The 25,970-nt window shown below is 35.0% G+C and overlaps 1 protein-coding gene across 1 annotated transcript in view; it reads right to left on the reverse strand.

Moving 5' to 3' along the window:
- The window catches only part of LOC131156138 (phosphatidylserine decarboxylase proenzyme 2-like), a 118,569-nt gene that overhangs the window by 50,793 nt on the left and 41,806 nt on the right, over positions 1-25,970 (reverse strand). The window contains exons 6-11 of the mRNA XM_058109586.1: positions 25,198-25,290; positions 25,054-25,104; positions 24,500-24,583; positions 22,255-22,346; positions 10,319-10,474; positions 10,139-10,223 (exon numbers count right to left, since the gene is read on the reverse strand). Of these exons, the coding sequence (XP_057965569.1) occupies positions 10,139-10,223; positions 10,319-10,474; positions 22,255-22,346; positions 24,500-24,583; positions 25,054-25,104; positions 25,198-25,290 (561 nt within the window). The remainder of the gene's footprint in view (positions 1-10,138; positions 10,224-10,318; positions 10,475-22,254; positions 22,347-24,499; positions 24,584-25,053; positions 25,105-25,197; positions 25,291-25,970) is intronic.

The raw sequence follows: 25,970 nt of genomic DNA on the forward strand, positions 1-25,970 counted from the left end.
GTATCTTTAGTGACATGGTTGAGAAAATTGAGGTAGCTAATCCAACAACACCTCCTTATCCTCATCCAACACCGCTTGAATGGTCGTAGGCACCAGCTCTTGGCCTACTTCTTTGTCTACCACCACCGTGGCTAGACGTGTCTACTCACCCTGACCTAATCCCTCATTGAGTTGTATGGCAGAAAGGGACTTCCCATCATCTCCTTTCATCACAACAACTTGCACCAGACACAGGGAACTAGCCGAAGGCATCAACACTGCCCTCGTCCCCTTCAGGAACTCCATTCTTAGAATGACTGGAAAGTCATCCAATGGCACTGCTGTGAAATTCGCATGACCTTCCCACTGTCCAAGCTTTATAGCCACTTGCTTGGCTACTCCCACAGTAGGCTAGGTTATAGAGTTAACTTCTTTCATGCGTCCTGTATCCTTCTCTAAGGATAAGTTGAGTCTCCATGCTTCCAACTGCGAAACAAAGTTATGAGTAGCCACCGTATCCACCATAACGCGGGTACTCTTCCCATTTATCCTAAAGTCCACAAACATTAACCCTTTTGCTCGTGTAACTTTTGGTGTTTTTTCCTGCTTTTCCAATGCGCTCACCAACCGCACTGAACCCACCCTCGGGGCATGATCGTCTTCCTCCTCGCTTTCTACCCCTTTTCCCGAAGTAAAAGCTTGTAAGGCATTGAGTAATCCCTTGTGTTGACACTCACTCACTCTGTGAGATCCACCACACAAGTAACACGAAATTTTACTCTTCCCCTTTCCATTGGGTGTGTTGAACCCTTGAGACGACGAAGCTTCCTTCGAGGTTGATGATTTAGAGTCCGCTCCCCCACTCTTGGGTTTTCCTTTCTTGAAAGACTTTCCACTGTTTCCCTCTCTGCCAAACCGTTTGGACGAAGCGGTATCATCACCAGCGTAGTCAGTCTAGCGTTCTGCAGCAGCTTGTGCAGTTGACAAGTTTTGAATACTTTGCCTATGAAGTTCAGTTCTTGCTCATGGTTTCATCCCCTCTAGAAAATAGAACAACTTGTCCTTCTCCGACATATCCCGAATATCCAACATTAAAGCAGAAAATTGTTTCACATATTCTCTGATCAACCTCGTATGTTTGAGATCTCTCAGCTTTCTCCTTGCATTATACTCAACATTTTCAGTAAAGAATTGGGCCTTAAGCTCTCTCTTCAAGTCTGCCCAACTATCGATTACACAACTTCCATTTTCAATCTCTTGGTACTTGGTATGCCACCATAGTTTGGCGTCACCAACTAAGTACATGGTCGTAGTATCCACCTTTGCCTGTTCTAAGGCCATCCTCACAGCGCAAAAGTACTGCTCCACATCAAACAAGAAGTTCTCTAACTCCTTGACATCACGGGCACCCCCATACGTCCTGGTTCTAGTACCTTGGTCTTGCTAACTCCTGGAGTGTTGGAGTTCCCCATAGCAAGAACCATCAAATTCACATTTGCATCCAAATCAGCCATCCGCGACTGCAAAGTTTCAATTGTATGACGAAAGTCCTCTAACATGTCGCCTATCAAACCTCCTTGATGTTTTTGTGATCCCATCACTTCATCAACAAGTTCTCACATCTCGGCCATCTTGTTGGCCATATTGTTCGTTGTCTCTTCAACCTGTGCTTCCAACACGCTAATCCTCTTAGCATTGTTTGGTGTCATGGTCACTTACCAAAGCTTTCCAAATCCAACAACGAAGGCAATCGAATTCAGGTAGCAACTCAACCTTGGGCTCTGATACCAAGTGTCACGGACTTAGCTCTGATACCAAGTGTCATGGTCCGACTATTTCCACACCCTTGTGAAGGGCCGTACGGCGCTAGCTAAAGCACGCTTGCTTAACTAGCCAGTCTATCGTTTACCAACATTCATCCATGAAGCACTTTCATTAACATTCATTCAAATAGTAGCGGAAACAGTAATCAATTCATGAAAGTCATGGCAAGCAAAAAGTAAACATTGAAGCAAACATAATTCATTAACAACACCTCCGTTGACATTGTGTGCTTAACGAGGGAGGCAAGTAGGCTAAACACATTGACAAAAGCTAGCGAGTTTTACAATGACTGATGAACACTCACCCTCCCTTAAAGAGCTTTCTGGGCTATTCTCACTCTAGCACTAGGAAACATCAAAGTGACCGAGAAGTCATACTACCTTATTTGCCTTACAATGAAATAAATACTAGAAAATAACCCTACACTATTATTTACATGATGGAAACTCATCCCAAACACAAGAGACAAGCGGTCACAGGCAAGCATAATGCCCTGAACAAGCTTAGCTCGTGATACTTGGACACATGGGTTTTTACAGAAGGTTTATAAAAGATTTCAGTGCCATTGCACGTCCTTTGTACAACCTTCTTGCTGAGGTTGTTTTTTACAGATCATGATCTGCTCAAGTATCTGCTCTCTAAGCAGGATACTAAGCCAAGGCTCATCCGGTGGATCAAGCTCCTTTAGGAATTTGATTTGATTATTAAAGACAATAAAGGAGTTAAAAACATTGTGGCTAATCACTTGTCCCGACTAGTATTTGATAACCCTCTACAACACATTCCTATCAAAGATAGTTTCCCGAATGAACATTTGTTCCATGTGGCGAACTTACCTTGGTACGCCGACATTGTCAAGTATCTCATGTTTGGGCAACTTCCATCACATTGGAATGCCCAAGAGAGGTATAAATTTCTAGCTGAGGTCAAATAGTTATTTTATGATGACCCATACATGTTTAAATATTGCCCAGACCAGATTTAAGAAGATGTGTGCCTACTGAAGAGACTTAAAGAGTCATCTCATTTTGTCATAGTGGAGCTTGCGATGGGCATTTCTCTTCAAAAAAAAAACCTCCACTAAAATTTTGCAAAGTGGTTTTTACAAGGCCACTATTTTTAAAGACATTCATGAATTCTGCAAACGATGTGACAGATGCCAAAGGTTAGGAAAGATCATGCATAGAAATATGATGACCTTAAACCTTATATTGATTATTGAAATTTTTGATTGTTGGGGCACCGATTTTATGGGTCCTTCCCCTCCTCCTTTGGCTATCTTAACATTCTTTTAGCGGTGGACTATGTATCCAAATGGGTAAAGGTTATTCCAACGAGAACTAACGATCACAAGGTGGTGATCAAGTTTTTAAAAGAAAATGTTTTATTTCGTTTTCAGATGCCTAAGGCAATCATTAGTGATGGCGGCTTACATTTCTGTAATAGATCTTTAGAAACTTTAATGAAAAAATATGGTATCACTCATAAAGTTTCAACCGCCTATCACTCGTAAACTAATGGGCAAGCGAAATTGGATAATAGGAATATTAAAATTATCCTTGAAAAAACGGTAAACCTAAACTGTAAAGACTAGTCCTTGAGATTAGTTGATGCGCTTTAGGCATACCGCAATGCTTTCAAAACCATTTTGGGTATGTCTTCTTATAGGATAGTTTATGGTAAGGCTTATCATTGACCTGTGAAAATGGAACAACATAGAGCCTTCTGGGCCCTTAAAACTTTGAATTCCAATCTTGGAATGGCTGGTGACCATCATTGTTTGCAACTGAATGAACTCGAGGAATTAAGAAGAGATGCTTATGAGAATTCTAGAATTTACAAAGAGAAGATAAAGGTCTTTCATGATCAACACATTGTGAGGAGACAATTGGAACCTAACCAAAAAGTCTTATTGTACAATTCTAGACTTCACCTATTTCCAGCTAAGTAGAGATCTCGTTGGACAAGTCCTTACATAGTAAGGATGGTTTACCCTTGGCACTGTGGATATTGAGAATCTCAAAGATGGTAATGTTTTCAAGGTAAATGGGCAATGTTTGAAACCATTTTTGGAGGATTTCCCTCGTGTTAGCACTGAGGAGGAATTAGATCCTACCAGAACCTCCCCTCTACTTGGACCACCTTCAGTCTTGTCGTTTTGTATATATTTCATTTTACTTCTTTTTTTATGTTCTTGTATTTTATTTTCTTGTCTTTTAATTGTTCTTGTTCCCTCGTGTTCTTTCTAACCCCTTTTGCAGGCTTGTGTCATGCCATTACATTGGGTTAGGTTTCTTTCAGGTGTTTTCTTTTTCTTTTGTTCCCTCTCATCTTTTTATGGGTTCTTGATGTTTATGTATTCATGCATTAAGGACAATGCACATTTTAAGTTGGGGGGAGAGGTTAAAACTTGGTATGTTTGGTACTTGGTCTATTTGTGCAGGAAAAAAAAAATCTAAGGCTGAACCTCTTTTATGCCTCTTCACCTCCCCCCTCAAGTTGAAAAGTAAGAGGTCTTGCCCTTTCCACGCACCATGACTTTGAGTCGTTTATGTTCCTGCTGGATATGCTCCAGACTTTTCTCCAGCCCTGCTATCCTAGGCCCAAGATCGTTAGAGTAATTGTCCACCAGTTTCCTCAAATCCTTGACCTCACATTTTAGCATTTTATTTTCTTGCCTTAAGTCTTTCATTTTTTGTTGGTCTTCTCGATATATCTGCTACAGAAAGACAATCTCATTTTGGAGGTGGTTCACAATAGTGTTCTGGCTCTGCAGACGTTGGGTTAGGTAAGATATCGAAGTGACCACCTGAGCACTAAGAGAAATTGCATGCAAAGTTGCACCTATATCGGACATTGTGACCATTGCCATTTCATTCCTCATCACATCACCTTGGAGCTGAGGTGAAAAAAAAAAAGATGGATCGGGGATATATCTTAGTACCTCATTACGGTTATGGGACCGCAAGGGATTACAACCGGTTGGCACATCTGGTGCCGCATTCAGATCGGAAACTTGGTTAGAAGATGAAGATCCTGCCATGGGGATGATTGAGAGTTTTTAAGAGAAGTTAGGAAATTTTGTAGTGCAAGATCAAACCATTGTCTTGAGTGCCTAACCCTTGAGCATTTGCTTCCATTTATAGGCACCATTACGTCTCATATTCCAAATCTATTGAGAGGTTTTCTGAATGTCTTAAAAAACAAACTGTCTCCTTATCTCGCTATCGGTGTCTGTTGAAGGTTGAAAATTGAAGCCAGCACTTCTTCTAATTAATTGATTCAGTGATCATTGTTGTTGACATGTGATGTTGACATTTTGTAAAAATACTGAGAGACTAACAGTTGATTACACCACAGGTACATCATTCAAGTCTAGGTAGGAAAGAGAAAAACACCATAAAATAGAGGCATTATTTCCCAATTTCTCAAATCTTCTATCAATGGTCCTAATCCTTGGCACCACACCAATCTGCCCTATAGATTATATCCAAATATCCTTGTCCATTGTCAAGATAAGATTGCAGGCGTGTGCAGCCCAAGCAATGTCACGTTTTCAAAATTTTTTGCTGTCATCGCAATTTCTAATCCCCAGGCATTTACTTTGATTTTGGTGTTTTTTCTGTTTTCTAACCCATTGCAGATATGCCTTGGATTCATTCTTAGGGTGATACCTTCTCCTAACTCTCCCTAATCTTTTCTTCGTGTTTGATTTGTATACGTTGAGGACATGGCATAATTTAAGTTGGGGGGTGTGGAGATATCAGTCCTTTAAAAAAAATAGAGAGAAAAAAATTATTTTTTTTTTTTTGTTTGATGAGTGAATTTGAACTTTGTTTGATTTCTAGTATGCTCTTATGTGATTCATAGACTTAGTGTAATACTCTGTTTTGAGACATGCTTAATCATCAAATTGGCATCTCACTCATGCACGTCTACAAGCCATTTGAAACATATTTGAGTTTGATAATGCTTGTGAATGAAATCCTTACAAATCGAGTGGAGACTTAACCTTCTTGCTATATTTGAGCCTATCTTTCATTTGAGGGTAACCTTAATTCAATTTGTTCATATAGAAATGTTTCATTGTTAGTGACATATAAGTTTTATTATTATTCAATATTGAATATTGGCAAATTATAGAACATGATCTTAGGCCCTCTTAAAAATTCGAGCCTTAATTCTTCTAACTTTCAATATCATTTGTACCCCTTTAGAGCCATTCGTGCTTTCCCCATTCTTGGCCAGCTTAGGTAAACCTTTTGTGGGTAAATATTGTTCAAGGGTTTGCAGTGTTTAAAGGATATCACTGGCAGTGGCTTGTAAACGTCAAAAGAACATAGGACTCGGTAAGAATTATTTATTCTTTCAAAAACAAAAAATAAAAATAAAAAATACTATGGGCATGTCCTCTATAAATAAGCACTGGTTTCTTATTTAATGCCCCATTTGCAGCCCTCCTGAGCCTTGTTTTGGTGTGTTTTCTTCAATTCCATTTCATGTTTGGGTATTTAACTTTGTGTTTGGATAGGTTCGAATTTGTGATGGTCATTGGTTGCGTCCTAGGCCACATTGAAAATCCATCACAATTTTGATTCCCTTTCCTTCTTACCCGAATTACATTACAATGAATGAAAATTCTTTTTGATTTTATGAATTGCCATGTGTTTCAGTTTTTGAATACTTTTAATGAATTATGTGCCACTAACATGCTACTTATCGATATTATAATCCATTACTCAATTATCGAAATTTGTTTCCATCTGTGCCATTTTTCTGTTCATGTGAATTATACTTGAAATTGCTAGTCAAATATTCTTGTTCACATGACTTCTTGGGTGGATGTCTACCCTATTTTCAATGAGAGGTTTTATTTCTAAGAGACACCATGGTGAGGTCTCGAAGTCGAAGCCCAAAAATGGAATGATCTAAATTCATCTACATTCGGATAACTTGGATTGTTTTGAATGGCTAAATTCACTTACACATCAAGACCTGGATTGATGCATTTGAGTTTATCTCTAAAACTTCGTATTACTCATAAGTAAATTGATTAATTGAGCATTCTAGCTGTTAGACTAGTTTGAAATTCATAAATTGGATAAGGGAGTTATTGAGCATTCTAGCTGTTAGACTAGCTTGAAATTCATAAATTGGATAAGGGAGTTATTGTTTTTAGTTTTTTTTTTTTTTTTGTGTTAAGGTAGTAGTATTCTTTTTTATTTTTTCTTTTTTTCTGTTCTTTCATTTTCATTTTTATTTTTATTTTTAATTATTTTTGTTGTAGTCCTTGCTGTTTTCTTTTGACAGCATGGATGATGTTGTGGGTATCATCTCTGTAAGCCCTCACGAGACTATAACTCGTCGACTAGGGGGAACCTAGGGGTTTCAATGCTTGATGCATGCACTAAATGCAATCGTTTTTCCCTACAAAAGTGGCATTGTTTTCCATTTTTGTATTTTATTTGAAGTTTTTCTTAAAATTATTTTGATTGCTAGGCACTAGCAATGTGCAAGTTGGGAATGCGATTAGAACATAATATTGCATATTTATGTACGTTTATACACCATCTTATTGCACATAAAAAAATTAACTCATCCACATAACATGAATTTAGAATTTATTGTGTGATTTTTTTGTTTTGTAGGTTTACAATAAATAATTGATTAGCCCTTCTATGGAGTATGGAATGGCGGCAAAGACTTTAAAGATTCAAAGGACTAATTTGTGAAGTGATGAAGGATGTTTGAAAGAATTGAATAACATCCAAGAAAGCTTTAATTCGGACCAATTGAAGTAATGTAACAGTTTTGCACAGTTTTGGTAAATTAGTCATAACTTTTGACTCGGTTATCCAATTTATGCAAACTTGGTCTCATTTTAAAGAAGACTTCAAACTCTACAAATTTGCATTTCATGAGGAAGTCCCAATTACAATGTTTAGAAGTCCAAATTTGAGCTCAAAGAAAGTTGATGGGATTAAAAAATAAATTTCAGCAACACAAGGAGTGCAATTAGCATTTTGGTTGGTGGAGAAATGTAATTAGTGTTTGTGGTAGGTTTAGAGTGTAAATAGCAATTGTGGTAGGTTTAGGAGTGAAGGTAGTGATTTTTGAACTTATAAATAAGAGGCTTGTGTTAGCCTTGGAAGAGGATATATATATAAAGGTGGAAGAGTTCCCTCATTTTCTTATATATTCTCTCTCATTTATTTCCTTGTAAACATTCGAGAGTGTTCAATTTAAGTATTTGTTCTTTTCATTCTAATGGTCAACTAAGTTTCAAGCTAGGCTAAGGGTGGAGTCCTATATCCCATTAATGGTAATTCTCATCTCATTCTTCAAGTACTTTATGTTTAAGTTGATTAATGTTCAATGATCTTTTTCTAAAAAAATTTTGATTTTGTAAACTTCTTGATTGATTGTAGATAAGTTAAATCTTGGTACAACCAATGCTTTTTGTTCTTACATTCTAAAAGTTGCTAAAACAATTTCATTGACATTAATCAACAATTTTTTTGTTAAACCTATGTATTTCAAGTGATATATCTTCCGATCAAGATCAATAGGTATACTGATGTTGGTTGAGTTATAAAGATGAGATTTGATTACCATTGATGAGATTAGGATGGAATCCAAAGCGTAGACCTTTAATTAAATTGTTATAATCAAGTGATAGTTTTATTCATTAAAATCAAACCCCACTCATCTCACTCTAAATTATTTTGTGACATATGAACTCTTTAAACTTCCCAATTGAATCCCTGTGGAAATGACCTTGGGACTCCAAGATTTTCTATGTTTGACAATGGAATTTTCCTAAGCTTGGGAATCTGACAATGATGAACAAAATAAATTGACAAGCAGCTACTTCATGGTGAGCTCCTCCTACAAGCAGCTTGACAGCCCCCAGACTTTGAGAAAGATTCTTAAAATTAATAACCTATAGAGAAGGGGTTTCACCTTGGTAAATAGATGTTTTTTCTTCTGTCTTTCCTTTTTTGGACAAGAAGATGCCGAAATTGTACTGTTAACTGCTGCACTGCCCCGGACCTGAATTTTTTAGAATCTGGCCACTGCTATTTTGGGACAGCACTGATAACTACTGAATCTGAGGGAAGGAAATCTGGAGTTGAATGGGTATTTCTACAATTAAATAAAGGACAAAAGCCTTGTCCTTGATCCCTCTCACCATTTTTTGGATTATGTGAAAAAGAAATGCTAGAGCTTTTCAAGGAATATCTACTTCTCCCACAATCCATAAGGATAGATGACTTCCTACTCTTTCAAGCTGGTTTAATGGGCAGTACATGCTGCACAGACATTTAATTTTTGATCTATTGGAAAGAGTCTCACTGTTGATTCATCCTATATGTTTTTTCTTTTCTTGTTTGTACAGGGGTGGCACCCCCTAGATGCCCTTTTAATGAAATCTCTTTTTGCTGATAAAAAAAATAAAAATAAAAATAAAAAAAGAAAAGAAAAGAGGTAATATCCAAATGATCATTTCCATGCATAAGATAATGCAGGAAAAATAATATTCGCTTCTTGCAGCACAGATGAACTACATTTGAAGTTCAAAATTTCTTCAGTCTGAATCTAATCATCTACAAGAAGAGTAAGAAACAAAGACTGGAGTTATGTACTGCTTATTGGTAAATATCTTGACAAAAGAGGCAGCATCTATACTCCAGTAAAGAAACAAATTCTCAGCAAATAACATGCAATAGATGTTCATATCAACATGAGAGCTAGGAAAAGAAATACACATAAGGTCCAGTCTTTTGAAAGTCAAAAAATATTTAAACGGCATGAAAGTTCTAAACTACCAAAATTGTTCACTACCCCCTCACAAATTACGATATAGTCCATATTAGTCAAATCTAGTTTCCTAATGCATGCATGCAAATCACTAAGAACATTAATGCAACTATAGAAAGAGATGATTCATTCATTTCGGCATTCTCTTTAGAGGAAAATCTAAATCAACTTGGTAGCTACTAAGAACATCAATTGAAAAAATTTACATCACAAGTGTAGCAAAGTAAGGAAATTATACAGCCAAACAATGATGAAGTCACTCCAGCATAATTTTTCTGTAAGGCTTCAAAATTACAATCCCCTTGTTACCTGATGAAATATGCAAGTGTAATAACCAAAGAAAAATTGGAAAAAATTGATTTTGCAATAAATTAAAACTAAAATATTTCACTCTCTAATTAAAATTTATATTCCTAAAAATTTCTTCAATGAACTAACAAGCAGGGGCATTTGTAAAATAATGAAATCATGAAGAGAAATTAAAAAGACAAAAAACGGAGGGAAAAGAGTATACCAGAATATGTGAACCACTTGCCCCCGAATTTAAACCAACGTCATAGGATGAAACATGGACCCATTCACTTAATTTAAATATCCACCTAAACAAATACAAATTGGTCACAGATTTTGAAACTTGTAAAAAAACTAGCAATATTGTGCTAGATCTGTAATGTCAACATTTAAAAGTTCTCACCCATATGAAGCCTGCTTATCAGTCAAGAATCCTCCAGTCATAACCTGATTTCCAGTCCCTTGATCGAAACACAAGGTCAAATGAATCATAGTATTCAGCTTATCAGAGACTTCAAGAATCTCACCACAAACAGGGCAGCAACTAAGAAGGGGTTCCCTGCAATACAGGAATATAAACTAGAGAAAAAGAACAGAAATAATCGTACAACAAATACATGGAAAAATAAATTCCTGCCAAATGAAAGGTTAGATAGGATTAAAAAGACTGCATGACGTGAGTCATGTGCATCAGCAGTGCTTCCAAAGTATTCCTTCAAGAAATTGCATGCCTCAGCCATCGATCCCCTAAGTGTTATCCGTAACTTAGGAATCATACCATAATTATTTGATTTACCTTCCGAATTTAGTCATGCTTTCAATGCAAACAATTTATTTCCTTATCCAGGAACCCTTTGAAACCCCCATCATTCCAGGAGGTTGTGTTTGTAAATGGAGTTGCTTTTATTATACAACCACTTTTTGTAAAAATCTTAACTTGCTAGATTGATAGTGACCATAGCTTACTACTCGTCCTCAAATGTAAATCATCCCTTACTCAACAAGTGAAAATTCCAAATAACAAAATTGTGTTCAAGGATTTGAATACTGAACCTTGAGGCCAAATTGACTCTCTTAACATATTAAAAAACCCACTTGACCTAAAAGCTTAAGCTATTAGAGAAATGATTCAATAGGTTCTTCCATGTTAGTACTAATGCTAGTTCTTCTACCAATGCCATCGCAAGGCTTTTATCATATTGAAGGCAGTCTTAAGGATCAGCAATGCATTACTCTATTGGACAATTTGATGATGAGTGGCACTCGGACATCTAAGGATGAGTTTCGCTACATTGATCTCATTTGCTTGGAGCAATATCACCTCCATGCATATTTAGAGTCAACTTCTTTCTTTTCTTTTTAAGTAATAAAAGAAGGTATATTAGATAGAGAAAGAGAAATTACAATGAAAGAAGACAAGATAAAATAAAATGAAAAAAGAAAAAAGAAAAATTAACAATTGAACAAGGAAACCCCTCTTCAATCCTTTTCCTTCATAGCCTTTGGCCCTTTTTGGTGTTTTTACACCCATCAAGACGCACTTCATTTCCTCCAAGATCACAAAATTTTATGACAAATTTATCCATGAGATCTTGAACTTCAAAATCCTTCCCTGAAATTTCCTCCACTGGTGTTGGTAAAATATCGTCCTTACGCTGCAACCCATTAACCAAATCATCAATTTCAAATATAAAGACCCCCAACAATCCTTCCAAAGGGGATGGGTGTACCATATGGTTAGTCCCCTAAATTGTCACTGGAGTCAGAAACATGCCCATATTGTTCCCTAATTTCATCCAATAGTAAACCCCCACCTCACTTAGACCATCACTTTCATTATCTGATAAATCCCCCCATTTCAATACCTCATTTCCTTTGCTAACCACATCACAAGAATTTCCCATCTTCTTCTTAGCATTTATGTCTTCGACAATAACTAACTCTCCTTTTAAATTCCTTTTTAAAATCTTTAGAACTACCCCATCATGCTCTCCTTTTTCTTTGAACAGTTTTTCATATCCACATCCATCTATGCAATCTTCTGACAAGTATAAAACTTGGGACCCTTAGATCCCTTGATATCCTACCCAAAACACCATCACCATCATAAACCTTTGCTGCAGCATCCTCTTGCTCCAGAACACAATCATTGACCAATTGTTTGAAACAAAACTTTACTTCATCGCCTCTTTCTCTTTAACCCTTTCAGTACTGTTGCTTCTGATGAATATGAAAAACCTCTTGGCCATCAATAATCTGCTTTGATACTGAACATTACACAGTATGGTTTTTACCCAGAATCTCCTCAGAAGACTTCATATCTGTGTCCCTTGTCTGCCTACACTGAATAATGGGAGAATTCTGGATTTGAAATGCAGGAAACTTCTGATCTTCCTCAACCTGACCTCCAACTTCTGGTAACTGCTGCCCCAGCTGAGAGGATCCTTACGCAACAGCTTCACGCAAGTGCTCTCTTTTTGATCCATCACTCCTCGCCAAACATCCTTGGTCTTAAGAAACTCCATTGGAAGGAACCTCTTGGGTGCTAATTGAGAACTGAACAATTCCTTGAACATTTACTCCAGCCTCATGGGCCTGGTCCATATTATTCAGAAAATGGGCCTGTTTAAATGAATGGTCTATCCGAGAATGAACCAAGTCAAAAGAAACCTCCTTCGTTTCCAAATGATGGCCCAATTCATTTGTACGAAGACTATGGGCCTGTTCAATGAATTAAACGAACCTTAGTTAAAAAAGAAATTGCTCCTTTCTCAATTGCCTGGCCTAGGTCCAAGACTAAAGAAAACTTCCTGGCCCAATATTCTTTGTCCCGTCCTCCGCAAGAAAAACTCAGCTGCCTCTGCTAGCTTCCACACTCCTTCTGAAGCCCTAGATATCTGGACTCCGTAAACATTCTTCTCCGATGGCACTAAATATGTCCATGAACTTAATGGTTAACTAGTGGTTGGGGTTTCTATCCTTGATTTTATAAAGTAGGAGGGTAATTTCAAAAACATAGAGGTTACAATGTCACTTTTAAAAACAAGAGGGGGGAATTGGATTTTACCCCAAAATATAATATATAACCCTCAGGATCTAAGTGTATTCAATCCTCGGTTTACTCCTAGCATGCTTGAGGAATAGCTATGGTTGAATACAATTAGGTCTTGAGGGTTATACATTATATTTTGGGGTAAAATCCATTACCCCTTCCGGTTTTTTAAAAATGTCACCGCACCCTCTATGCTTTTGAAATCAGTTAGAGACCCCTACTTTATAAAGTCAATGATAGAAACCCCAATCACTAGTTAACCATTAAGTTCATGAACATACTATGTATTTTGCTCTTTTCTTCAAATTCGATAATAAGTTTATAATTTTTCATTCAAAATATTTGATTTACAATTTCTTCTTGTTAAGAGCACATAATTATGTGAGATGCATGCACATACACATGTGAAATGTCGTGTGTACATGTGAACAAGAGCGACCTTAGTACTAGCGGGTTAAGTCAAGCTTGTACATCTCTATTTTTGTCTCTTTTTTTTTTTTTTTTTCAACTAAGCCAAGTCAACAATTTGCACATATCCATATTAAACTTGAGAATTAAATGCGTTGTGTCAAGCTCAAGCTAGACAACATTAGTCAAGCCAAAATGTGATTCCAAAGCGACCCATCTACATATATAAATCAAAAATCAAAAATATTAAAATATTAAACTCACACATGCATTTGGAAGCATGTACACACATGTATGTGTAAAAAGACCAAAGTGGACAAAGAGCTAAAAAATGAGAGACCATGGAAGGGGTATAGCCTGAACCTAGGCAATCTTGCCCAAAGAAAATAATTGAACATAAACATCTACATATATTACTATTCTAACTAATTTTATTTGAACTGATTATTGCTTGCTTATCTGTTTGCTGTCTTGTAGAATCACAAAGTGTTAAATTCACGTCCTTTAGAATTTGGTCTTGTGAACAGATTTTGGAAAAACATATTAGATCATGAGGTTTTAAATCAATTCATATTGAACAAACTGTGAACCAGCCACTTCGGACCACCAGCCTGCTGGACGCCTGGCCGGCCAGCTTTGTTTAATTATTCTTCGAGGCTTCAAGTCTTTGTAGGCTCAATCCAACAAAAGTTGTAGGCTCTTGCAAAGGTTCCTTCTGAGAGATTTTGGTTGGATTATGGGTGTTCATCACACCCTTAAAGTCGGGCAGAGGGGTTTAATTTGGATTACTTTGATAATATTACATTTTGTATCTCATAATTTTTGAGGCAGTATTCTTCATTCCTTATGTTGAGGGATGAAGTTCGCTGGATTCTAAGGAAGTTGGATCATTTGTGATCTCAGACAAGATCATTAACCAAGACGAGATGACGAAGGGCAATCATGGGATAAACACATAAAAACCAAGGAACCATGAGTCAACTGAATACTTGAACTAGCAAGGAAAACACAATCACTAAGCAGCAGTGGAAAAAAAAACAAACCAATGCAAGAAATGCAAAACTAAGAGAACAAGGTTTCAATAGGGCTCAAATAAGGGTCTTATTTAATGTTTAAAGCTTTTCCAATAGCTTTTTTTCTATTTTTTTATTTGTTTTGGATTTTTCTGGATTTTTCTATTTTTTGGGATTTTATTTCATTTCTTTCAAATTTTGGGTCTTTTTGTCTAAAAATAAATATAAAATATAATAAAGAGAATTAATGATAAATATCTAACTCATTAAACAAAACCTTCACTAATAGCAGTAGTAGCAATAGTAGCAATAATAATAATTATGATGACAATAATACTATAACCCTTATAAAAAAAATTAAAATGCTAAAAAATATATTTTTCTGCAAATTTTAAATTTTAATGATTTTTCAATTTCTATTTTATATTTTTGGAATTTTGTTTGGCATTTTTCTATATTTTTTAAGACTTCGCCAGAAGAAGAAAAGGCATATATTTTCTGATTTTGAGGAAAATGCAAATTAAGAAACATGTCAAAATGGCCATCAACAAGCATTAATTCCACTTTCATCACTTTGAATCCAAATAAGAGTAGGTCTATCAAGATTATTGTTTTTAGACCTATTAGCCTATTTTCAAGTGTGTGTATGAGACTATTGCTCAAGTGCTAGCTAATAGGCTGAGTGTTTTGCTTGATAATCCTATTTCTAATGCCAATAGTGCATTGGGAGAATAGCCATATTGTGGATGCCTACCCCGCACAACATGTTGTGGATCTTATTTTGTTTGCTAATAGGATTAATACCAATAACACGTTGCAGAGTAGGAAACCTTCAAAGGCACTTTCTCCAGATGTGTATTTTCTATGCCTTCGCAATTCAGAAACAGCTTCTCATTTGTTTTGGCAATATGATTTTGCTTAGAAAGCATGGAACAAGCTTTTTGTTTATTGGGAGAAAGTTGGGTTTGCCCGAACTTGGTGGACAATTTGTTGTGCATCTCTTTTTTGTGGCTTTGGTAGGATGAAGGATGCTGTAGTATCATGGAGATGTGCATTTTTTTGCGAAGTAGTGGGAGCGTAATTCGTGTATTTTTTTTTCTAGGAAGAAGCTGAATAATTCCTTACATTGGGATCCTTGCTTTGGTGTGTTAGTTCAGGGTGCTTCAAGGGAGTGAACTCATCTGACATTCAGTGGGATTATCAACGGTGGCTTCATTGACATTTTTCCTTTCTTTTTCTACTATCTATTTTGTCTGTTCTGATTAGGATGATTTCCTATTCTCCTTTTTTGTACATTCTTACTTAATGAAATCATCTTCTTTTGTTACCCCAAAAAACAAAAATCCATGTACACATGTGTGTGTGTGTGCGTGTGTGTGTGACCGTATGTGTGTATACATAAAATTTTACATATCCTTTGCATTTTAAAATAAGTACTTTTAAATATTTTTGAATATTTATACATAAATAAGCAGGCTCAAGCAGGGCATATTCTAGCATGGCCAAAATGTCATCTAATTCAAGTCTAATCCAACCCCACTTGTCTAATACTCATGTCTAACAGAAAGATCTGCAAGTACTTATATGCACACAGAAGCCTACAGACAAGTTATGTGTTCATGTGCAAAATTAATTATGAAAATTATAAATTTATAACAAATGTGAATAAGAGCATAAAGAGTATTTTAATTAGAAAAATCCTATAAACATAGTAGCTAACTAACGGAATGGGAGGTTTTTTCATTACCATTACAAAGTAGGGAAGCCTCTAGGTATTACAAAACATAGGTATTTTTGAGGTTTAATGGTGTCAACACTGGGCTCAGGTGGACTATTTGGTTGCCAACAAGTTGGGTGGCCATTTTTGAAAAATACCTAAGTGTAGACAATCAAACCATTAATTATCTAACTCATTTTTTTATTTGAGAAAACGAAGTCGCCACTTTATTTTAGTTTTGAAAAAGCCGAAAAAGAAAAATCTTTTGAGAGAGTTTTAGGTCCGGGAGTAAAATTGTGAATAGGAAAGGTAATCTCTTAATTCCTTTTTAATGGAATTTAAAGAATTAGCACCCTACAACACCCATTCTATGAATGGTCGCCACTCTTATCTTGTGTGTGCGTATCTCCCTCAAGAAAAACCAACTTTCTTTCAAAAGGGTGTTTTAAAATTATTATAAAAAGAGGAGCAGGGGCAGTCAACCGCCTGCAATAAATTTCCTCTCCTTCCTACTTTAGTGCCTTTTCAAAACGAACAAACATTCACACAAACTAAAAATAAAAAGAGAAGAATATCAGCAGTTCACTAAAACATTTTCAAAGAAAACATTTTGATGATTCTTGAAAACACTTGAAGTCTTTGGTTGAAAAATCTCCATTTTATTTTGGAAACGCTGATTTTTCAATAAACTCTCTGCAAAAGCAAAGCCTTGAAACTAAGTTGAAGTTAGAAAACCAAACATATCCCCCCCCTCAAACCATTCATAGGTGATTACTTTAAAAATTGCCATTTTCTTCTTTTAACTTTGAAAAGTTGGTTTTTTGGTGGGAGAACCACAAACCTGCCTTCAAATCTATGAAAACTTTTGGAAAATGCCCAAAAGCCACATTATAGGAATTCATTACAGAATTTTAAAATTCACTTGAAACACATAAAATATTAGCAACCAGACTCGACCATACTCTGGTGAGTGCTTTGACTCATCAACATTACTAAAATATCAGAAAAGTCCAGAGAAAATGACCAAAAATTGGCTTCTAGACTAGGCAGTCAACCGTCTTCAGAGACCAACCGATTGTCTGCAGAAAACAACACCTTTTTTAAAAAAAAAAAGATTAGGAGGGGCAGTTGACTATGCCTCAAGGCTAAACGACCATTTGCATGCATTTTTTTAAAATATGCAAATTTCGTGCAAATTTTTTATGAAGTCAAAACATAACCCCATTCTGAACAGATCCTAGATGACATGCTCTCTTAATTTAAATTCATATATAGTAATCATGAAAAAAAAACTCCGTCTGTGATGCACTTAATGTCCTAATTTTTTCACACACAACCGGTCCCAAGCCCGAGTAAAGGAGGAGGATTGCGTTAGGTAACTGACAGTCAGCATAAAATTTGTTAGATCACTATGATATGAATTCTTACTGAATATTTGTTGGGGCGTCCCCTACGAGCGACGCGTTTCACTTGTACCACCTGAGTGTAGCAAAAAGTGGGCGAGGGTGGGCAAGGTCGTTGCCCCCAAAGCGACGCGCCGTGTCCGCGCCCGATTACGATGTCAAATATGCAAGGGTTCATGCATCATTCCGAACGTAGGCAGGTAAAGACGTTAGTTCAGGAAACTAGGATTAGATTAACAACTTGGAATATAGGGACACTTAGAGTAAAAGCATGGAAATTGTGGATACAATGATCAGAAGAAGAATTAATATAATTTGCCTTCAAGAAACTAAGTGGGTGGGGAAGAAAGCTAGAGAAATTGATAAATCGGGATTTAAACTTTGGTACGCTGGAAAAGAAAAACATAAGAGTGGAGTAGGAATTATTATAGACAAAAACTTAAAAGATAGCGTTGTTGATGTAAATAGAGGAGGGGATAGAATTATAAAAATCAAGATGGTATTAGGACAAGGGATAATAAAAATCATTAGTGCTTATGCTCCTCAAGTCGGCTTAGTAGAAAACCTTAAGAGACAATTTTGGGAAGATATTGATAGTATTATACAAGGCATACCAGGGACTGAAAAAATATTTATTAGAGGAGATCTGAATGGACACGTTAGAAGGGATAATAAAAATTATGAGAAGATGCATAGAGGATATGGATATGGAGACAAAAATGAGCCTAGGTAGATGATCTTAGACTTCGCTATGCCATATGATTTTAGTATAATGAATACTTGCTTTAAGAAGAGAGAAGAACATTTAATAACCTTTAAAAGTGGACAAAATAGAAGTTAAATAGGTTTTTTTTTTCTTTGACTTGGAGGGTAGATCATTTATCATATTGTAAAGTTATTCCAGGTGAAAGCCAAACCACACAACATAGAGTCTTAGTATTAGATATATGTATTAAAAAATGGAAGAAAAAGAATAAAATAAACCATTGTAAGAGAACTAGGTGGTGGAACCTAAAAGGAGGAAATATAATAAAATTTAAAGATAAAATGATCAAAGGTGGGGATTGGACTATAGAGGATGGGATAGATACAAATACTCTTTGGAGTAGATTAGCTAGCTCTATTAAAAAGATAGCAAAAGAGATTTTAGGTGAATCAAGGGGAAGATTCTCAAATAGCAAAGAAAGTTGATGGTGGGATAAAGAGGTACAAAAAGCTATAAAGACAAAAAGAATTTGGTATAAAACGTGGCAAAAATGGAGAAACGGAGATAACTTTGAAAAGTATAAGGAGGCAAGAAAAGATGCAAAAAATACCGTTAGTGAAGCTAAATATAGATCATTTAATAGTTTGTATGATATATTAGATACAAAAGAAGAAGAAAGAGATATATTTAAACTTGCTAAAGCTAGAGAAAGGAAGAGTAAGGACTTAGGAAATGTAAAATGTATAAAAAATAAGGATGATATTGTCTTGGGTAACGACGAAGACATTAAAGAAAGATGGCGAAGTTACTTTAGTAAGTTGTTTAATGAAAATCAAATAGAATGCTTAAACTTAGAATTGTCAAATGAGGAAAAGATTAAAAATATGGGATTTATTCACAAAATTAGAGTTAATTAAGTTAAGTTTACACTAAAAAAGATGAAAAATGGGAAAGCTATGGGACCAGATAACATCCATTGAAGTTTGGAAATGCTTAGGTGATAATGGAATTATATGATTAACGAAATTATTTAATACAATTATAAAAACTAAGAAAATACCAGATGAATGGAGGAAGCACTTTAATACCTATATACAAAAATAAAAGAGATATTCAAAATTGTAATAACTATCGTGGAATTAAACTTATGAGTCATACGATGAAACTATGGGAAAAGGTAGTTAAACAAAGATTAAGGTTAGAAACGAAGGTCTCGGAAAATCAATTTAGTTGAATGCCTGAGAGATTTACCATAGAAGCTATATATCTTTTGAGAAGATTAATGGAAAAGTTTAGGGAAAATAAGAGGGATTTGCATATGACATTTATTGACTTTGAGAAAGCATATGATAGGATACCTAGGGAAATTCTATGGTGGGTTTTAGAAAAAAAGGGTGCATGTAGTAGGTATACTGATTTCATTAAGGATATGTACGATGGAGTAATGACTAGTGTAAGGATTATAGATGGAGAAACTAGAGAAGTTCCAATCACCATAGGTGTACATCAAGGATCTACTTTAAGTCCTTATCTTTTTGCTTTAGTGATGGACCAATTGACTAAGAGTATTCAAAAGGAGGTTCCATGGTGTATGTTGTTTGCAGATGATTTTGCATTAATTGATGAAACTAGGGACGGAGTAGAGGCTAAGTTAAAATTATGGAGAGAACCTTTGGAATCTAGAAGATTTAGGATAAGTAGAAATAAGATAGAATATATGGAATGTAATTTAGTAATGATAGGAGGAATATTGGAGACAAAGTTAAACTTGATGATGAAAAAATAAATAACCCTTGTAGATTTCGATACCTTGGATCTATTATGCAAACTAAAGGAGAAATTGAAGATGATGTAATGCATGGAGTTAAAGCAGGTTGGGTAAAATGGAGAAGTGCTTCAAGTGTGCTCTATGATCGTAGAACACCCTTAAAATTGAAAGGGAAGTTTTATAGGACAGTTATAAGACCAGCTATGCTATATGGATCGAAATGTTGGGCGACGAAGAAGCATAATATCCAAAAAGTAAAGTTGCCAAGATGAGAATGCTCAAATGGATGAGTAGCATAACATTGAAAGATAAATTAAGGAATGAACATATTTGCGGTAAGTTAGGTGTAGCTCCTATAGAAGATAAGATAAGGGAGGGGCGACTCAGATGGTATGGATACTTGCAACGTAGGTCACATAGTGCACCAGTGAGGAAGAGTGAGTTAGTTACTGTGGGGGGCAGTAGAAGGGTTAAGGGTAGACCTAAAATAACTTGGGAGGAGATAGTGAGTAAGGATTTAATATCACTGAATCTGTCAAAAAAAAAAGAAAAAAAAATGGTATATAATCGCATAAATTGGCGGAAAAGGATTCATATAGCCGACCTCACCTAGTGGGACTTAAGGCTTGGTTTTGTTGTTGTTGTTGTTGTAGTTGTACTCATGAAAAAAATCTCATGCCAACTTACATCATAACATGTATGTAAGAATGGAATGTGACATGCTAAATGAATTCAAACCAAAATCCAAGATTGGCCTTGAAGATTACTTTCCAATGTAGGATAGAGGAAAACTCTCCCACCCCAAGAAAGTTATGAAAAATGGAAAGTTGGAAAGATTGAAAGAATGGAGAATGGTATGAATCCTCAAATAAAAATCCTCCCACCCCAACAAATCTTTTCCTTTTCCCCTTTGTGGGCCTGCCAAAAGTGAACCATGCATGGTGGAGGGAAATGGGGTTGGAGATTTTGAATTTCAAATAACCTCAACCATCATAATCATCAACGGCCAACCAAAAATGATGTCGGTCATTGCCTAACACATAGCAACGACCAGAACACATGGCACATCTAGATCCACCAACCAATCAAATCAAACAAATTCAAAATTTGAAATTTAACTAAACAAGTCGACCACCCCATGAAGGTCGGTCAACCACTATCAGGTGGCACCAATTGATTATTCGCACATGCGTGAAAAAATGGAAAGGAAAAAGGGGTGGTCGACCGCCATTAAGTGGCCAAGCAACCATCCTATACAACATTTTTTCACTCTTTGGTTTTTTTAGCTTAATTCTTCAAATATTCAGCTAAGTTATGCAATTTTTTGGGTAAAAAATGATTATCCACAAAGGGCAGAGAGGATTTTATTATATATTTTAAGGTGGTTTAAGGATTTTTATACTCTACATGTTAAACCTTTAGTTCTTCTTTGACATGCGCCCTATTTGGATTTTGTTTTGCTTATTTTTGGCTTATTTATTGCAGTTGCACTATTGTGAAATTTGTAATTTTTATTTTTTGTATAGAAAAAGAAATTTATTTAATAGGGAAAGAACTTACAAGGGGGGACAATAAGACGTCTTACGGAAAAATCTGGAACAAACCAAAAAAAACTAAAGCAACGAAAAACAGAAATCAATCCTACCAGCTTTTCCAATCCCTATTTAAATCCTGAAAGCTAGCTTCTTTGAAAATTCCAAACCCAAAACCCCAAAAAAAAAGTCAACTGCATATCCTCCCACATCAAATACAAATTCAACTTCTTCTTAGAAAAAATCCTCGCGTTACGTTCTAACCATAGATCCCATAAAACTGCATACTTGCCACACTTCCATAGAGCTGCCTACTACACTCCCAATGAAAACATTCAGCATGTGAGACAAAGAGAGCACGCGTAGGGTAAACATGCTATTATATTTCCAAGGTTGGTATTTTTGAAAGCGAAGAACATGATAATAAATATAATACTTCATTATCCCAGATTGTTGACAACCATCAAATATAAGCAAACTACATAATTTGACAACAAAGACCTTAGAAGTACTTCACAGATGCACAAAAATTGAACGTATGAAAAATAAACAACAAAAAATGCATAACAAAAATCCGAATCCAGGGCCAAAATTCACGTACATGTATAATCGACATGAGCAAAACAGGGTAAAAGTGTGCAGAGAATTCTTGCTGTAAGGATCAATATAACAAAGAATGCAAAAGGCAGTAGAGCATAATATTGAAACTTATCGCATCAATATTTAGTATAGGCAATTACTTTTCCTGCTGAATGGCAAGAAGGGCAGCCAGCTCATCCATGCTAACAGCACCATCCCTGTTCTGGTCGGCTTCTTTAAAGAGATCTTCTTTCTAGGAAGCAAGGTAAATGTATGGCTAAGACAATTAATTTTACAATGGTCATTTAATGTAGCATTTGGAATGCAAAATTTGCTTGAATTAAAGTACTCAAAATCAGATCCACTGCTTGGCTTTACACAGCTCAAATTTGGTTTTCAGCATGACCATTGACAGATTTTAAGCTTCAAATCCACTGAAATGAAATTGGAGGTAGGGTTACTATTTTGAGAATTCATAAGACACAGACTTTATTGTTGGGAGCTTGAAATACAAAGTTGTATTCAAGTTCTATTCAATCATCACAAATCCAAATCCAAGGCCTAAAATACGCTCCCAAGCACAACCTTAAGTTTTCAAATTTGAATCTAAAATCCAATCAAAAATACAAATGCACTGAGGTTGTATTCTTATGATAGAATTTCAAGTACACATTTTAACAAACTGTGCTACTTCAAATTCAGTGTCTGCCAAATCTCCTTCTTCAGAAAAAGCATTCCAGTCTTAAATTTTACAAGATTTTGAAATGTGGCCTAGCCACAATATTCAAGTCCAATAACTGCAGGAAGTCATACCCATGGTCTTAAATTTCCACGTAATTGTCAAAATTTCCAATTTCCCTCATCCTCAAAATCAAAATGGCAATCAATTTCTGTCTTACAAAATTTCTACAAAATCTCAACAAATCACCGAAATTTATCAAAATCTCGAAATTTTAGCAAAATTTTTCGAAATTTTAACTATGCAATGAAATTTCCTCAGAATTCAAATGAGAGATTTATGGGTGAATTGAAATTTCTCTCTTTATTTATTTTTATCAAAACAAAAGATTATTACAAGTGCTTTTGAAATTATATGAAAAAATAAACTTATAACAACATTTTATTTAACCATTAATGTCTAAATTATCATTATTTGTATAATGAAAATATTTTAATGATTTATGAATTTCATTTGTATTAACTGGATATGTTTAATGCACATTATCTTACAAATACATTTGATAAACATACTATATTACAACTTTTCCACCTCATACACAGCATAGATGTATATAACTTGTAATATATTAGTCCTAAAACTTACATGATTATGTCTATTAACCATTTCTAAAGTTCCACAAAAAATTTCATCCTTAACTATTGATTTCTGTTATTTTTTCAAATAAAAATCGAAATTGACATTAAAATTGAAATTTCCATCAGAATTTCAGTACTTTTAGCGCTTCGAAATTTGAGTCAAAATCGAAATTTAAGACCTTGGTCATACCCAACTAAAATTTTAAATTTAGCAGGTCAAAGTCAGATTTTATTTTTATTTTTTTGCTTTTTTTTTAATGGAAGTGATTAAAGTAGGATGACACAAAAGAACAAATTTTTTTATTTAAAATTGTTTTCAAAATATTAAAAAATAATTCAAAATTTTGAAGTATTAAGAATATATTTTATGTTTTACAAACTAAAAGCACATTAATTATTATACAAATTCTAACTGCTTAATTTTATATCTGAGAATCAAGAGTATAGCCAAGATCAATCCAATAATCACACTTAAAGACCAATTGAATTTTGTCACCGACAACGACCTAACATATAAAATAATTTACCAATGAAAAAGAATAAGATAATTAAGGTTATCCAAATCAACCACAAAAATAAATTAACACATGCAATCCAGAAAAAATTTTCCTTTTGAATCAGAAACTTAAAGCAAACCCATCTATTCTTCAAGTGAATTTGGATTATTTAAAAGATGCACCTGCCAGGGCAAAACATGTTTGAGCATGGGGCAAGGCTCCAACCCAATAAACCCTTATTTTAAATTTTAAAAGGTCATTGTTGAGAATCTTAATAATGCAACCTGAAGTTGAAATTTTATCCAATCACCAGTCATGGAAGATTTTGGGTTGTACCATGGATATCAAATTCTATCCAATGACTTGAACAGAAGATTTACAGAAAAGATTGAAAATGCAGCAAATAAAGACTTTCATATCCATCAGAATTTTAGAATAGCATATCCATGCTTAAAGAGCACTAATCCACCTAGTGCAATCCAAAATTTTACAAATTCAATCTCAAGATCCAGTGAAATGAATGAAGATTAGAACAAGGTAAAGGAAGGGGTACTAAGAATCAAAGTACAAAACTAAACTTTTAAGTTCAAACCTTCTTAGATGCCAACTGGTTCCCAAATGCATTAATTAAGTCAGAGAACTCAGAGAATGAAAGCTGTCCATCTTCATTGTAATCCTGGAAACAGCACAGGGACTCAAAATCTAAAGATAGTATCCAAAAAAAATCTGTAAACATGAAATATCATAAGACAACTGGAAGCAGTTCCTTTTGATTAAATGAAAAAAAATATCCAGCACTCAAAAACATTAAAAAAAAACAAAAAACAAAAACAAAAACAAAAAATCCTTACTCAAGCTTGCGAAAATAGACTGGACAAAAGTTTCAAAGTTCTTCGCACTCTTAAAATCATTTTCAACAGAAAAATTACAAATTCTCTAGTACATATTTGTATGTTTAAATTACTTGGTACAATTAAGTAATTGCACAGCACTAAGCACATCCTATTCAGCTCCACAACAAAAGAGACAGAAGGAAACACCTGAAGTGAAATCTAACATATTCATTCAGACTTGCTATTGAACACTCCAGCAAAATCAATGACCTATTGTGAACACGACAGAGACCAAAGAAAACTTTGAATGTACCACTATAGATAAGATGCGTCTTGCAAAACTTTTTTCAGTTTCAATTGGGTCCTGCCAATGCATACAAAAAAATATCAGATCATAAATAGAATACTTAACATGATTTCACCAAGCCCATAAATATGTCCATAACACACAACGCACCTCAACAGAACATGAAAGTGAAATGCTGCCAACAACTGTGTCAGGTGAAGATGGATCTAACAGATTGAATACCTCAAAATCAGAATCAGTGTCCTGCAATGCAAAATGGAATATAAGTAGAAAAGAACAAATCAATTACTAAAATGTCACGAATTCCAATAAGACAGCATCATTGTTGTCAATTCCTCACCATCAACCCTGTCACCATGATAATGATCACCATTATTCTTATAGGCAATCATAATTATCACTATTATAATAAATACTTCATCATAAAATATTAAAAGAGAACTTTTCATATAAGAAAAAAAAAATATATATATATATATATATATATAATGAAAAAAATGGGAATAAAAGAAGTATTCAGACAAAAAAACTGAATAAATGAAATGCAGTTTCTAATACATGAGTCCTAATTATAATTTGAAGCCATTCAGACAACGTTTATATATATATAAAAGAACGCCAAGCCTACAGACTTGCCTCAAAGCCAGAAAATTTATTTGATTCCTTTACTTTCTGCCCACATATCACCAAAATAGCATTTATAAATTTCTTTTAGATATTGGCACTAGGATCCCTTCCCTACCATCGCGAGCTTCGCTACATTCATTAGAATTACTCAACATATTCCAAACATCAGCAGCTTCACAAACAAAATTTCAGATACCATCAGACAACGTGCTACATGTGCAAAATATTAAACCAGGGAACCAACAGGTGATGTGAGTATTGGAATAATGACAAATAATAGTGGGTTCCTCAAAAAG

This window comes from Malania oleifera, chromosome 5 (assembly GCF_029873635.1).
Source record: "Malania oleifera isolate guangnan ecotype guangnan chromosome 5, ASM2987363v1, whole genome shotgun sequence".
NCBI lineage: Eukaryota > Viridiplantae > Streptophyta > Magnoliopsida > Santalales > Ximeniaceae > Malania > Malania oleifera.